Source organism: Brienomyrus brachyistius, unplaced genomic scaffold, assembly GCF_023856365.1.
Source record: "Brienomyrus brachyistius isolate T26 unplaced genomic scaffold, BBRACH_0.4 scaffold27, whole genome shotgun sequence".
NCBI lineage: Eukaryota > Metazoa > Chordata > Actinopteri > Osteoglossiformes > Mormyridae > Brienomyrus > Brienomyrus brachyistius.
Genome location: NW_026042306.1, coordinates 1157182 through 1172891, shown reverse-complemented (window position 1 = coordinate 1172891; position 15710 = coordinate 1157182). Strand labels below are relative to the sequence as shown.

General features: G+C 46.0%; 1 protein-coding gene across 18 annotated transcripts in view; it reads right to left on the bottom strand.

Moving 5' to 3' along the window:
* LOC125720870 (MAP/microtubule affinity-regulating kinase 3-like) overlaps nt 1-15710 on the bottom strand; it is a 57460-nt gene that overhangs the window by 14862 nt on the left and 26888 nt on the right. For 13 of the 18 annotated variants that reach the window (XR_007385584.1, XM_048996749.1, XM_048996747.1 and 10 more), the window contains 8 exons: nt 15345-15401; nt 14731-14967; nt 12278-12397; nt 11209-11308; nt 10362-10474; nt 10000-10156; nt 9643-9857; nt 8812-8915 (listed from right to left, as the gene is read on the bottom strand). Coding sequence is in view for 17 of the 18 variants with exons in the window: in XM_048996749.1 (XP_048852706.1) it covers nt 8812-8915; nt 9643-9857; nt 10000-10156; nt 10362-10474; nt 11209-11308; nt 12278-12397; nt 14731-14967; nt 15345-15401 (1103 nt within the window). In the remaining variant the exon portion in view is untranslated. The remainder of the gene's footprint in view (nt 1-8811; nt 8916-9642; nt 9858-9999; nt 10157-10361; nt 10475-11208; nt 11309-12277; nt 12398-14730; nt 14968-15344; nt 15402-15710) is intronic. The other 5 variants (XM_048996748.1, XM_048996753.1, XM_048996764.1 and 2 more) reach the window with 1 other exon arrangement.

Sequence of the window (15710 nt, the reverse complement as noted above, 5' to 3'; positions counted from 1 at the left end):
CACCATAAGAAGAAGAGCAATGCCAATGAAAGTCAAAAACGTTACTATGAAGCTGAAAAGCAAGAATACCATTATAGACATCAGTCAAAATGTAGTATTACTAAAATCAAAAGTCTGGAATATCATTAAGAAGAAGGGACACGGATGGATGAGGTACAGAAAAATCACTTGTCCAACAGACCAGAAACAGTCTTCAGGAGGCAGGTGTGTCTCAGAGAATAATTTCTGCAGAAGACTTCAACAGAAATACAGAGGGTACACTTCAAACCGATAGTTAGCCATTAAAACAGGACAGCCAGATAATAATTAGCAAAAAAAAAGTTTTTAAAAGAGCCTTCAGAATTCTGGAAAGAAGTCTTAGACAGACAAAACCAAGATAAATCATTATCAGAGGGATGGCTAGAGGAAAGTGTGGAGATGAAAAGGAACTGCCCCGGATCCAAAGCAAAAGACCTCATCTGTTAAACATGGCGGTGGGAGTGTTATGGCTTGCGCATGTATGGCTGCCACAGGTACCGGCACACTTATCTTCATTGACGATGTAACTGCTGACGGCAGTAACAGAATGAATTCTGAGGTGTATAGAGACATTTTACTTGCACAAGTGCCAGTAAATGCCTCAAAACTCACTAGATGGTGCTTTATCCTGCAACAGAATGATCCCAAACATACTGCTAAGGCAACAGGAGATGAATGTAGAATATGATTTATGTGATTTTATAAGACAAAAGCCCATGTCTTTTAGAGCTTTAATGGTACATGAGCTGGTCATTATTATTAGGTTATTATTAGATTATTATACAAAAGTTCCAAGTTGGTGGATGTCTGCACAAATGCCAGCTTCCAATATAATTAATGCTATGTTCAAACCACACAACTTTATACCCAATTTTCCACTTGCTGAAAATGCAGACAAAACCCCCAGATCGGAGATAAATAAGTGTGCAATCGACACTGGCAAATTAGCGTCCGATCGCTATGCATCACATGTTCACAACACAACCTCATGGAGTCGCCAATGTGTCACAGACACCCATCAGAAGTACGGTAAGTCAGTAACACAAACCCAGCCTAGATGATTAAGCATCATAGGGTATGGTTATGTATAAGGTAGGCTTACTTCTGAAGGGAATTTATACAGCCAGGAGAATATCCTTCAACAAAATCATGTATCATGAACCTGTCTGAGAAAATTATGACTAAAAAACTGACTAAAATTAGACCTGAGTTCCACTGACTACATCCATCCATCCATCCATCCATCCATCCATCATCCGCTTATCCGAGGTCGGGTCGCAGGGGCAGCAGTCTCAGCAGGAAAACCCAGACTTCCCTCTCCCCAGCCACTTCACCCAGCTCCTCTGGGGGGATCCCGAGGCGTTCCCAGGCCAGTCGAAAAAAATAGTCGCTCCAGGGTGTCCTGGGTCTAGAGCCCTTCGTGGGACTGTTCTTTTAATCCCGCCCGCACCCGCAGATCCATTAACAGATATACTGTATGATGAAATAAGTCTATACACATTCAATGTTTTATTCCAATAGAATAAGAACTGAATAATAAAACAATATTATTGTTATAAATAATAAAACAATATTACGGCATGTATGGCTGCCACAGGTACCGGCACACTTATCTTCATTGACGATGTAACTGCTGACGGCAGTAACAGAATGAATTCTGAGGTGTATAGAGACATTTTACTTGCACAAGTGCCAGTAAATGCCTCAAAACTCACTAGATGGTGCTTTATCCTGCAACAGAATGATCCCAAACATACTGCTAAGGCAACAGGAGATGAATGTAGAATATGATTTATGTGATTTTATAAGACAAAAGCCCATGTCTTTTAGAGCTTTAATGGTACATGAGCTGGTCATTATTATTAGGTTATTATTAGATTATTATACAAAAGTTCCAACCAAAAAATTTGATTGGACAATAGGCGTTCTATCAATACAGTAAACAGAGCATAACTGCGCTCAGACGTATCACTCCACTTTACAGGTGTATCTAGAAACTATTTCATATGCCTCATTTCCACCAACAAGGAGCCAGTGCTGGGCTGGTTCTTGCTCAGTGCCTTTTGAGAACTGGCTCGTGTTCCTACTGGTTTCAAAAATGATACGTAAGCAGAAGTGAGAGTAAATTAAAAGGTTCATAAGTAATCTGTTTTGGCTGTTGTTGGCTTTCTTTTGATCTGTTTCAGATTTTAAGTTTTTATAAGCTGCTGAATCGAAAACAAAAATTTCCAGAATAAGAGCGCAACGAGTTAGTCTCTACTGTCTGTATCCAATTTTGTCTCTTTGAAGGCTCCCCATCTCTGTGTAACTGAGTTTATTCTTTATTCTTGTGCGTTGCTTTACCGGTGTCCTTTAAAGGATCGTGGAATAAAAGAGTCTGCTAATAATTGAACTTTGCTGCCCGCCTCTTGATTTCTTTGCCACTCTTGCACCACAATATTTTATTTATTAGACTTGCAGCATGGTTGTAATTTACTAGCAAATCTGGCTAGCAAATCTTTAGTTTTCCGCAGAATATAAAGTTGTTTCACTGCCAGCACTGATGATATTAAAACTATATTGGTTATGGGCTGAATTTTCTGAGTATGCAAAAGGTTTGGACGTGATATCCCGTCCTACTTACACTGATGTTACAGGAACTATATATACATATATTTTTTTTAAGACCTGTAAATGTTCAAATAAACAAACAAAATATGCTGTCTCTTATTACTGTTACCTTATAAATATTACTCGCGGCCTTGTGGTTATGACCGAATCACATGTCATGAAGAATAAAGACGACTGTTGGAGGGAGTGGTGGGTGGTGAGTGCCACCTTGCGGACCGTGTAGGAACTGTAGTTTTGAGTTTTATCCCCCTGCGGTATCTGTAGCTCGTTGTCATACTTAGTGCAGCTTGTTCAGTTCAGGAGCCGTACGTTTGTATTTGGTTAACGTTTGTTCCCTTTACTGTAATCCTTTATTATGTTTATGATTCAAGTTCTGCATTTAAAGTATGTTTAAATACCTTATTTATGAAGGATGGCATAACATTGCGTTCTTAGTGCAGTTAGCCCATGTTAAGTCGGCTGCAGAGCTATTGTGCTAACTCGTTTAAATATTGTTTAAATATAAAAGGCTGTTAATTTATCATTCCGGAACGAGATAATGCTGTTATTTGGCGGTGTGTGATGTTTACCGGGAGTTCAATTTGGTTGTTGCAGAATCACACGTATATTCCCACGAAAGCAAGTTGCTGTTGTTAATAAAGGCTGGTGGAACAACGGACTGATGCATTCTGATCGATGCACACTCAGGGCTCATAACGCCATAAGCAAGCAACATTAATAGGCAGCACCTCCTTCTTCACATCACAGATATACTGGGAGTACAACTGCACTCCTTCTCATATGTTGTTGCTTAATTATTATTCATATCTAGTTGGGCAACATCACAAATTTTCAGGGTAATTTATCGTTAATTAGCATATTATGCCTTCTTTAGTGCAGTGTCCTGACAAAGACATTGTAACACAGAACATACTTCCAGTCTGTTATACTGACATTTCACAGATTATTTAACTTTCATACTTCGCTAATGTCTGGCTCTTCCTTTGACCAACCATGATGAGGCATAACAGTGAATGAACATTAGAGACATAACTGCAGATTGACAAAGCACAGGTCATTCTTCATATAACAAATGGAGACCCCCACCTGACTGTTCAGTGAAGTGTCACACACATCCCCAGTCAAAGTTTGACATCATCTGGAGTGTCGTACATTTTACTGCAGTGTAAGCCAGTGTCGCAGAACATCAGACAACAAAAAACTAAATCTTAAACTAAAATAGTCACCTTTTATAGTGATGACAGCTGAACAAACTATGTATTCTATTAAAGACATAGAATAATTTTCTGAAAGTTCACACTAGCATTGCCCACAAATAAGCTGCACTAGCTAGTTGCCTGGTTTTGACCTTTCTATCCATTTCATCCCAAATGACCTAAGTATGGTTAAGGTCAGGTTCTGTCATCACATTCACCTCTCCATCTCCCTTCCCCTTCAAATAGTACTTACAGGGTAATGAGTGAATTGCTTGAAGATCAACCAAGAATACTGAAATGTAGTGTGTTCTAAAACTAGTGAATGGTACGGTAAATAGATCAGTGGAGAAACTCACTGGCCTAACACACAGACCATGTTACATCAGTTATACCATGAGTGCTGTGTGTCGGCTTTTGCTGCTTGCTGTTTCACGAGGTTACCCAAGTGCTCGCTCAGAGGGCCTCTGAGGTAGGTCTATGTTAAACAATATGTCTGTAAATGGAGAGCTTGGGCTGGTAAAAGGGGCTGGAGGGCCCTTTGGTATATTTTGCAGCTCGCAATCAACCAGTTGGCCACCAGTGACATAAAGCATTATCGACTAATCATCTTCTGTGATCGACTGACAGATTAGGCACCCTTGGTATAACAGCCATAAAATGTCAGGATTGGGGAAGAAACACTGGCCCTCACAAGACCAGCCCACCTGGAAAATTCCCCAACTTCCCAATGCCCAATCTGTGCAGGACTCCAGCATTGTTCTTTCTAAATATCACCTTCCCTAACAAGTTCCAGGTCGCAAAGAGCCTGGAGCTTTTCCCAGAAAGGCAAAGGGACACCTTGCACTGTAATTTCATTCCAGGACTCAGTCTGACACACAAAATCACATAGTGGATTGGAAGTGAATCACAGGAGGCATGTGACACAATCACACCCTGGACAATTTATAGGTGACAGTTCACTTAACTGCATGTTTTCAACGAGTAACTGGAGGAAACCTGCAGGGAACATGCCAACATGCGCATGCACACAGACACACAGACACAGACTACACACATAGACCTGGGGACTGAATGCGAACCTGCAACCTTACAGGCTCGTGCCTATGCGGCCGTCATGTCATTTAATGTTTCCATTTGCTATTTTTACTAGTATGATGTTCTTTTGTATTGAATCCATGAACTTTACTAAAATGTAAATAATACTCTGTTTCAAATCTGAATACTACAGTAGGGGAGGAATGTGATTTTTAGGTGCTCTATCCTCAGAAATGAGGATCCTGCAAGCCGGATCACCCTCAAGGAAACGTACCACATGGCTGTAGTACCATACTTGATGGTCCCTCACAATGCAGATAACGTGTCTCATTCAGGACTCCTCTAGCAACTGCTCATTCGACACAAAGTCAAACCAGAGGTACCAAAGGATTTTCTGAAGAAACACAGTACCAAAGGAGTCCAGTCTTCGGCTCAGCTCACTGGATAGCATCCATGTCTGACAGCCATACAGCAAGACAAGGAGCACTAGGATTCTAAAAAGTTGGACCTTTTGCAAAGATATTAGGAGTGCCATGCACCCCTTTCCAGTGACCTCATGACCCCCCATGCTCTTCCAATCCGTCTGCTAACTTCATAGGAAGAGTCACCATAAGAACATAAGAAATTTACAAACAAGAAGAGGCCATTCGGCCCATCAAGCTTGTCTGGGGAGAATTTAACTAATAGGTCAAAGTTGTTTAAATCTTATCTAGCTCTGACTTAAAAGGAATCCAGGGTTGTAGCTTGTGCTACACTAACAGGAAGATTATTCCATACTAACTTCACGCTGCATAAAGAAGCTCAAAGCTGTGGGGTTTTAAGAACTGTAGCAGCTTGGATCGAAAACTGGTTAACAGACAGGAAGTAATGGGTAGTTATTACAGGCACATTGTCACAGTTGGCCTGCGTTCATAGTGGGGTACCACAGGGTTCGATTTTCGGACCACTACTATTCCTCATTTACATTAATGACACTGACACCAATACATACAGTAAACTGGTTAAATTTGCAGACGACACCAAGGTGGGTGGTGTAGCAGATACTAATCTAGCAGCACATAGGCTACAATGGGATCTTGATTTAATTAGCGACTGGGCTGATACCTGGCAGATTAAACTAAAAGTAGATAAATGTAAGGCAATCCATGCAGGAAGCAGAAATATAGATTTCAGATATTTTATGGGTTCCCCTGAAATAAAGGTAGCTGATTATGAGAAAGACCTTGGTGTGTATGTTGATGCTTCCATGTCCCAGTCTCGCCAGTGTGGGGAAGCAATAAAAAAGGCCAATAGGATGTTGGGGTATATCTCCAGGTGTGTGGAGTTTAAGTCAAGGGAGGTAATGCTACGATTATACAAATCCTTGGTGACACCCCACCTAGAATATCGTGTGCAAGTTTGGTCACCATACCGTATGGATGCTGTTCAGCCAAATGGCTATTTCAATATTAGTTTAAATACTAGAACTCGTGGCCATAGGTGGAAATTAGCGGGAAAACATTTTAAACTGAATTTGAGAAAACACTTCTTTACACAGTGTGTAGTTAGAGTATGGAATAGTCTTCCTGTTAGTGTAGTGCAAGCTAAAACCCTGGGTTCCTTTAAATCAGAGCTAGATAAAATATAACAACTCTGAGCTATTAGTTAAGTTCTACCCAAACGAGCTTGATGGGCTGAATGGCATCCTCTCTTTTGTAAATTTCTAAGTGATTTCTCAAATTCATTTTATTCATTTATGTTCTCCCGCAAATTTCTACTTATGGCCACAAGCTATAGTATTTAAAACTAATATTGAAATAGCTATTTCGCTGAACAGGATCCAGACCTGTTAGAATCTTATATACCTGGATCATGTCCCCCCTTTAGTCTCCTTTGCTGGAGGCTAAACAGATTCTGCTAAGGTAACCTGTACAACCAAGTAGATTAGTTAAACAGGATCTACCGCTCCTAAATCCATGTTAGCTATCCCTCAGAATGTTATTTGAATCCAGATAATCTACCATTTTCACTTGGATTACAGCTTCCATTACTTTTCCAATTATGCATGTTAAATTGATTGGCCTATAGTTTGCTGTATTACTTTTATCCCCTTTTTTGAATATGGGCGTTATATTAGCATGCTTCCAATCAGAAGGTACCATATCAGCAGATAAGGATTTCTGGAATAATGAAGCTAAAGGTTGGCTAATAAGCCTTCATCCATTTCAAAACTATAGGTAAGATGCCATCAGGGCCCAGCAATATATTTATTTATAAATGGTTCAGAAACATGAATGATGTTGCCGAGGAAGGTAAATCTCTCGACAAAGTCAACATTCTCCCCATAGACAGACAAACTACTGTGCCCAAGAAGTCATTAAATGCCTGGATCTTGGTCTTTATCCAGGACAGCTGCAATCCGAGACACTCAGACTCTTCGCTCAGTTTCTCAAGAGCTCCGATCAGAGCCTCCATTGACTCCACTAAGATCACGGTATCGTCTGCAAAGTCAAGATCAGTAAATCTTTCTTCACCAATAGATGCCCCACAACTGCTGGACCCCGCAACCCTGCCCAACACCCAGTCCATACAAGCATTGATCAGAGTAGGAGCAAGAACACACTACGGGCGAACCACACAATCAACTGGGAAGAACGCAGAGGTTCTCCATCCACTCTGCACAGCACTCACAGTACCAGTGTAAAGTACAGGCCGGCCATGACATCCAGCAACTTCGGAGGGAACCCGCGAAATCTCAGGATGCCCCACAGGGCAACTCGATCAAACCCTTTACAAAAATCGAAGGTTGCAAAGAACCTCTGTTGATATTCGTGCTTGTGCTTGATGAGAACCATCAATGCAAGGATACGGTCGATGGTAGACTTCTTAGGCATAAATTCAGACTGCTCCAATCACTGACAGGCAAGCAAAGTGATCACGGATCCCGTTAAGGGTAACTCTAGGAAGGAGCTTACCTGGCACCGAAAGCAGTGTTATCCCCCTATCCAATCCAGGCGGCCACCCTTCCCTTTCCAGATAGGGACTACAAGTCCCATTTTCCAGTCAGTTGGGATGATACCTTACTCCTAAATGGAAGCAATGCCTGCAATGCCAGGAGGACAGCCTTCTCACCAGCCTGGAGAAGTTCACCCCGGGTACTACAGATCCCTGCGGCTATCCCTATGCATCTCAGTGAGCTTGGGTGGTTCACAGCTGATCAGAGGATCAGCATTGAGAACCATAGACCCAGAGGATCAACATCCTAGCTGGAGGCATATTAACATTTGGTTTTATGGTTGTAGAGATTTTGTCATAATCGTCAACACTAGGAGGAAGAATTCTTGGAAATGTGGAGGTGTTTCTTGTGGACAGTCAGTTGGACAGCAGCACAAAATTTAAAGCGGGTGGGGGGGGGGGGGGGTTATTTACTGATGTATGCCCCCCAGCGTCTTACTTTGGCTGGAAATGGTCCACTCCGCTATGGGCGGGCAGCAATGCAGTGCGGCCAGAATGGGTGGACCTCAAGAACGAGGCGACCTTCTACAGACATAAAAGACTCACGCCACAAAATCACAATGTAACACTGAGAAGAGTCGGAGTCCAGGAGGAGCCCACTAGAGATGGTCAAAAGCATCAGAAGTGTGAAGAAAATGCCAAAGAGAAGGAGACCTGAAGTCAGAGCTAAAATCATGGCAAGCAGGGGATAGTGGGGCATGAAATGGTAACGCCAAGCTAAAGGTCTGACGACAGTAACCCTCAGCAAGGGTTTCTGTCAGGGGGCAAGAACAGGTGCCGAGCAACAGCAACGATAATACAGCCAGGCTTTGGCAGAGTCCTGGAGTCCTGTTAGTGCCAGAAGGGCCTAGAATGTATAATGGTGAAATGCGACTAAAACCGACGGGACGTAAAATACTCTCTCCTCACTGGGACTTCTGACAACCAAGACAGCAGCGAAGGCGCTGGTGATGCTCACCTGTTCTCTTTGCCGTTCTGAATGACGGTGTGCCTGTCAGCAGGTGTCCTCTCACTGCACACATACGTGTTCCGCCTCGTCATCCCGGCAGATACGGCATTACCCTGAAGTGAGAAACGGCATCTGCCGATCAGAGCGGCAACCCCAAGAGCACATAAAGGCAACTACTGGTGATGTCACAACCTCATGGCGGCCATTTCTGACAGGCAGGGGAATTAAACATGTGGCAGCGCCATGTGACCAAGTGTATCTCTTAGCATCTCCTTCCAAATGCTGAACACCGTCATGGGAACAAGTACTGGCCAGGTTCCTGGTGAAACTGACAGAAAAAGACCTGACTGAGCCAGACAGCAGCCCACACAACTCAAAAACACATCGACGGAGCAAAACACATATCTTACAGATATGAATATGACACACATGCTTTGCGACAAACACCCTTCAAGGTGGCCACTATGTCATAAAACAGTACATAACATGTTTCAGTTATTTAACCAGTTATTCATGTTCAAAAACTCTCACCTTCGGTGCCCCTGCTTCACAGTAATTCTTTACTTTATAATTTCACTGGATAATGTCTGGAATGTGCGAAATCTCAGAGACCTCTGAGAATTACTCACTAATGAAACCTCACTGTTATAATCCATCTTTATATTTTCCCTCTTGATATTTTCCACTCTTATCAGTAGCAACTGACTTATCAGATGAGTCTAAGCACTGATTATTTACTTTAACTCCGTGCTGCCATGATGAATTTCCCTTTGAGCCATAAGTGATGCTGCTTGAACAGCCGTGATGATGCCACGGTGATGCAGTTGGGGGGGCACTCACACTGGGAGCAGTGGAGCCCTTCTTGCGGTCTGGAATGTCGGCCTTGTTGGGGTTGGTAGCATTGCCCAGCATGGGGCTCGGGGGGGCCAGGCCACGCCCTCCGGCCGTGCTGGACTTCCGTGGCTGCGGCACACCATCCTCTTTGAGGTCACTCTCAGCTGGGCTCGTGGGGCTCCGCTTGGTGTAGCCTACTGCCGAGGTGACAGGGGGGCCAGCTGGAGGGGGGAGAGTGGGCGAGGGTGGGTCACAGTCAGCATTTGAACATCATTCACTGATTCACCAGCAGTCCCCAGTGTCTCACCCCAGTTGGTATATTTCATCCCTGACCGGCCCCCCATAGTTTCTCTTTTGCCTCACCCATCTCACCCTGGTCACTGTAGCGTCTCTGCTTCTGGCTGGAGGTACTTCTCTGCACCTTCAGGTGAGAGGGGGACTGGCCGCCGTTGATCTCACTGTTGGGTCTGGGTTTGGGGACTGAGAGGTGGCTGTTGGTGCCAGAGTCTGCGGCATCCGGCTAAATGGGGGTGACAGCATGTGAGTGCACATCTGTAACATCAGTGGCTTAAAGGGATGAGGTTTGAACATAACCAAAAAAATGAATAATACCAGTAAAAATAATAGCAGTAATTACTGTGCCTCTAATTGGCATGACTAACATCGACATTATGAACACCGGCATCCCCCGGATAGCTGTCTCATCTGCAGAGCATTTCCCTCACCTCTGAAGACTTTCTCCCCAGCAGCAGGTAGGTGGCAGTGATCTCATCATAGACCATACGTGCCAGCGAGTCATGGATCTCCTCGCGGGTGTAGCCCAGCCCCACCATGATGTCTGTGTACCCAAAGAGCAGGAGGGAGGCACCAAGTCAAAGACAAGGAAAGGGGGCATTGCAGCACAGTATTCTCATTCGGCTTTCATTACTCAGGATCCACAGGAAGCTAACAGTGATTTGTGTGAGTGGCCCTGCCATTCTCTCACACAGTAATGTCATGGACCAAATGTGTTCGGGAGAGACTGCATCCAAGCCATCCTGCAAATCTCCCTGGATGAGCGGAGGCACTCAGAAAATTGCAGATTTCCACCATGGGGTTTCACTTCTACAAAGTCTCCACTATGTTTTAATACAGGGGCATCTCACATCCATTTAGCAGTGAGTTATGTGATTATACAGATTTTCATTGGCTTTAAATCTTTCCATCAGTCAATAGACCAGCTGCGGTTTGTTGGATGTCCTGCTACAGAATTCCCCAGCCCCAGTCAGCTGGATGTGTAGGCTCCTGTCAATATTCACAAGAGGGTCGCTTCTTTAAAAAAAGTCCCAGTAAATAGCCCCCTTTCATGCCCAGAAAGATTCTTAAAGTGCTGGCTGGTGTAACGTCACACCAGGACGTGGTGCTGCTGGCTAAACATCCTCGGTTCATGCAGGTATGTCACAGAGACAGGGTCAAAACGCACAGCTGGCACACTCTTTATACTGGCAGTCTTCAGTGAGGAAAAATTCCCCAGCCAACCACTGCAAAACACAGGCCTGGGTAACATATGGACAATAAAAGCTAGTTCAGTACCTATCCTCTTCTGGTCAGAGATGTCCAGCTCTGGCTCCATGAATGGCTTCAGTTCATCCTCCTCAAAGCCGGCATTGATCCACCGGTCCTTCATGATTTGCTGAAAGAAAACAGCAACACAACATCACTTCACTTCACCTGAAGCAGTCAGAGGGGCTCTTCTGGCAAGAAGATCATCTGGTCAGCACCCATGATTAAATCAGTTGTAAACATTCATCCATCCATCCATCCATCCATCGCATACCTGCTTACCCTAGTCACATCCATCAACAAATGCAGATACTAAACTAAAATATCACCTGTACAGTTCATAAATTTGCAGTATCATCAACATTCCCAGAAAAAAGGAACCTGACTCATAGGGAATGTGTGATGCTACCCTACACTGTACCGTGTGGCCACTCCTTCACTCTCGCTGACTGGTTCAGATGGTAATTATGTGAAGTATTGATACTTGAACCTAAACTGAAATTCACAAAGCTTATGAATACATAGTTAGCCATCGGCCTCCACTTGGAAACCACCCCTTTTAACCCCCTGACCGGAGACCCCTTTTAAGCCCCTGACCAGAGAGCACCTTGAACACCTCTGGTACATTTTCATGCATATTTCTCTGTTGTTAGTGTGGCTACACCTCTGTTTCTACATAGCTGGGGCTTAGGTTGGGTCCAGAGGCATTTGCTGAATTGTATTTTTTGTTGTCCCAGTTCTCATAATAACCACTCCATCTTGGTTTCTTACATTTGCATTTATCTATTTAGCAGGTGCTTTCATTTAAAGTGAGGTACAATTGAGAAAGTAGGGTCAACTAGTGCTTGGAGCAATTAGGAGCTAAGGCCTTGCTCAAAGCCCGAAAGGTGGAATCATGACCATGATATTTGAACCAGTGACCTTCTGATCAGAGGCATAGCAGTGATGTTTTTTGTTTTAAACATATTACAGCAGCAACAGGATATGGAAACTTGTGCAAACAGAACTGGCGTTACGAGGGCTCTAGTGTCTTAGTGAGCAATGCCAGAAAGGGACAGTGAAAACTGAACAGAACATTCTCGTCGGCATTTGCTCTCACCTCGAGCGTGCCTCTCTTGACAGGGTTTAGCACCAGAAAGCGTTTTAGCAGGTTCTCACAGTCCGTGGACATGTAGAAAGGAATCCTGTACTTTCCCCTCAGCACACGCTCACGCAGCTCCTGTAGGGGGCAGAAGGGAGCAGGGCAAACAAACAGACAGAGATAAATGAGTATTTCGAATTCCAGAACGGGTATTAAGGAGCAAACGGAGAAAACCCACTGGGACGAAATGGGAAGAAACACATTTCCTCGTACTAACCAAACGGGACGCGATGGGTCAGACCTCATTTCCCAATACTAACCAAACGGGACGCGATGGGTCAGACCTCATTTCCCAATACTAACCAAACGGGACGCGATGGGTCAGATCTCATTTCCCCATAATAACCAAACGGGACGCAATGGGCCGGGCCCCATTTCCCCATACTAACCAAACGGGACGCGATAGGCCGGGCCCCATTTCCCCATACTAACCAAACGGGACGCGATGGGCCGGGCCCCATTTCCCCATACTAACCAAGCGGGAAGCGATGGGCCGGGTCTCATTTCCCCATACTAACCAAACGGGACACGATGGGCCGGGTCTCATTTCCCCATACTAACCAAACGGGATGCGATGGGCCAGGTCTCATTTCCCCATACTAACCAAGCGGGACGCGATGGGCCGGGTCCCATTTCCCCATACTAACCAAACAGGACGCGATGGGCCGGGCCCCATTTCCCCATACTAACCAAGCGGGACGCGATGGGCCGGGTCCCATTTCCCCATACTAACCAAACGGGACGCTATGGGCCGGGCCCCATTTCCCCAAACTAACCAAACGGGACGCGATGGGCCAGGCCCCATTTCCCCATACTAACCAAACGGGACGCGATGGGCCGGGCCCCATTTCCCCATACTAACCAAGCGGGACGCGATGGGCCGGGCCCCATTTCCCCATACTAACCAAACGGGACACGATGGGCCGGGCCCCATTTCCCCATACTAACCAAGCGGGACGCGATGGGCCGGGCCCCATTTCCCCATACTAACCAAACGGGACACGATGGGCCGGGCCCCATTTCCCCATACTAACCAAACGGGACACGATGGGCCGGGCCCCATTTCCCCATACTAACCAAGCGGGACGCGATGGGCCGGGCCCCAGTTCCCCATACTAACCAAACGGGACGCGATGGGCCGGGCCCCATTTCCCCATACTAACCAAACGGGACACGATGGGCCGGGTCTCATTTCCCCATACTAACCAAGCGGGAAGCGATGGGCCAGGTCTCATTTCCCCATACTAACCAAACGGGACGCGATGGGCCGGGTCCCATTTCCCCATACTAACCAAACGGGACGCGAAAGGGCCGGGTCTCATTTCCCCATACTAACCAAGCGGGAAGCGATGGGCCAGGTCTCATTTCCCCATACTAACCAAGCGGGACACGATGGGCCGGGTCTCATTTCCCCATACTAACCAAACAGGACGCGATGGGCCGGGTCCCATTTCCCCATACTAACCAAACAGGACGCGATGGGCCGGGCCCCATTTCCCCAAACTAACCAAACGGGACGCGATGGGCCGGGCCCCATTTCCCAATACTAACCAAATGGGACGCGAAAGGGCCGGGCCCCATTTCCCCATACTAACCAAACGGGATGCGATGGGCCGGGTCCCATTTCCCCATACTAACCAAACAGGACGCGATGGGCCGGGCCCCATTTCCCCATACTAACCAAACGGGACGCGAAAGGGCCGGGCCCCATTTCCCCATACTAACCAAACAGGACGCGATGGGCCGGGCCCCATTTCCCCATACTAACCAAACAGGACGCGATGGGCCGGGCCCCATTTCCCCATACTAACCAAACAGGACGCGATGGGCCGGGCCCCATTTCCCCATACTAACCAAATGGGACGCGAAAGGGCCGGGCCCCATTTCCCCATACTAACCAAACAGGACGCGATGGGCCGGGCCCCATTTCCCCAAACTAACCAAACGGGACGCGAAAGGGCCGGGCCCCATTTCCCCATACTAACCAAACAGGACGCGATGGGCCGGGCCCCATTTCCCCATACTAACCAAACAGGACGCGATGGGCCGGGCCCCATTTCCCCATACTAACCAAACAGGACGCGATGGGCCGGGCCCCATTTCCCCATACTAACCAAACAGGACGCGATGGGCCGGGCCCCATTTCCCCATACTAACCAAACGGGACGCGAAAGGGCCGGGCCCCATTTCCCCATACTAACCAAACAGGACGCGATGGGCCGGGCCCCATTTCCCCATACTAACCAAACAGGACGCGATGGGCCGGGCCCCATTTCCCCAAACTAACCAAACAGGACGCGATGGGCCGGGCCCCATTTCCCTGTGCTAAACAGATGGGACAAGATGGGCCAAGCCTCATTTCCCTGCACTAACCAGGTAGGATGTTGGTAGTTCCTGATAGTTCTACAGACCTTGAGGTTCTGGCCATCAAAGGGCAGTGAGCCGCTGACCAGCGTGTAGAGGATGACCCCCAGGCTCCAGACATCCACCTCGGGCCCGTCATACTTCTTGCCCTGGAAAAGCTCAGGGGCGGCATAGGGGGGGCTGCCGCAGAAGGTGTCCAGCTTGCTGCCCAGCGTGAACTCATTGCTGAAGCCGAAGTCGGCGATTTTGATGTTCATGTCCCCATCCAGCAGCAGGTTCTCAGCCTGCAAGGAGGGGATCGTCAGCAATTTTTGATGAATACACCATAACGCAGAGTATCTCAAGCTGATCCACAGGGCCCCCACACATTCCATGTTTTTGGGGGGGGGAAGCAAAAATATAGCCTGTCTGAGAGTACCTGAGGACCAAGTTGAGAAACAATACCATAATGCATATCCTAAAATAAATGTGTACATTGTTGAATGTCAGCTATCCAAATATCCTTTAAAAGCTTAACTAAATCATGAATGAAAAAGAGATAATATACTAAAATCCACCATTTCTGCCACATGCAGCGTGTGTTTTTATCTATTCACAAATCACCCCCAGGAAGACCTCCACACACGTATGCGCACACACACATGCGCGCAGCTCTTCTTACCTTCAAGTCCCTATGCACGATGTGCTTCTGGTGGCAATACTGCACTGCAGACACTATCTGAGGAGATGCCATGGTGAAGGTTAGCAACAGGGGGCTCAAGCTATACCACAATCCTCATTAATCAGTACAACAAACTATTAACCATTAACTACTATTAACTGTTGTGAGAGGAAACAAATATTAGAAGTTGTAATTATTGCATGCAAATTTGTTCACAATCCAACTTATAACATTTACACATACATTTTAAACCAGCTGTCTATTTCTGTTGTAATTTTGGGTTCAAGGGTACAAAGACACAGCAAACTCAGCGAATCCACAACTGGGTCAACAGAGGTGCCGAGAATGACTTCTGGGGTGAAGCTG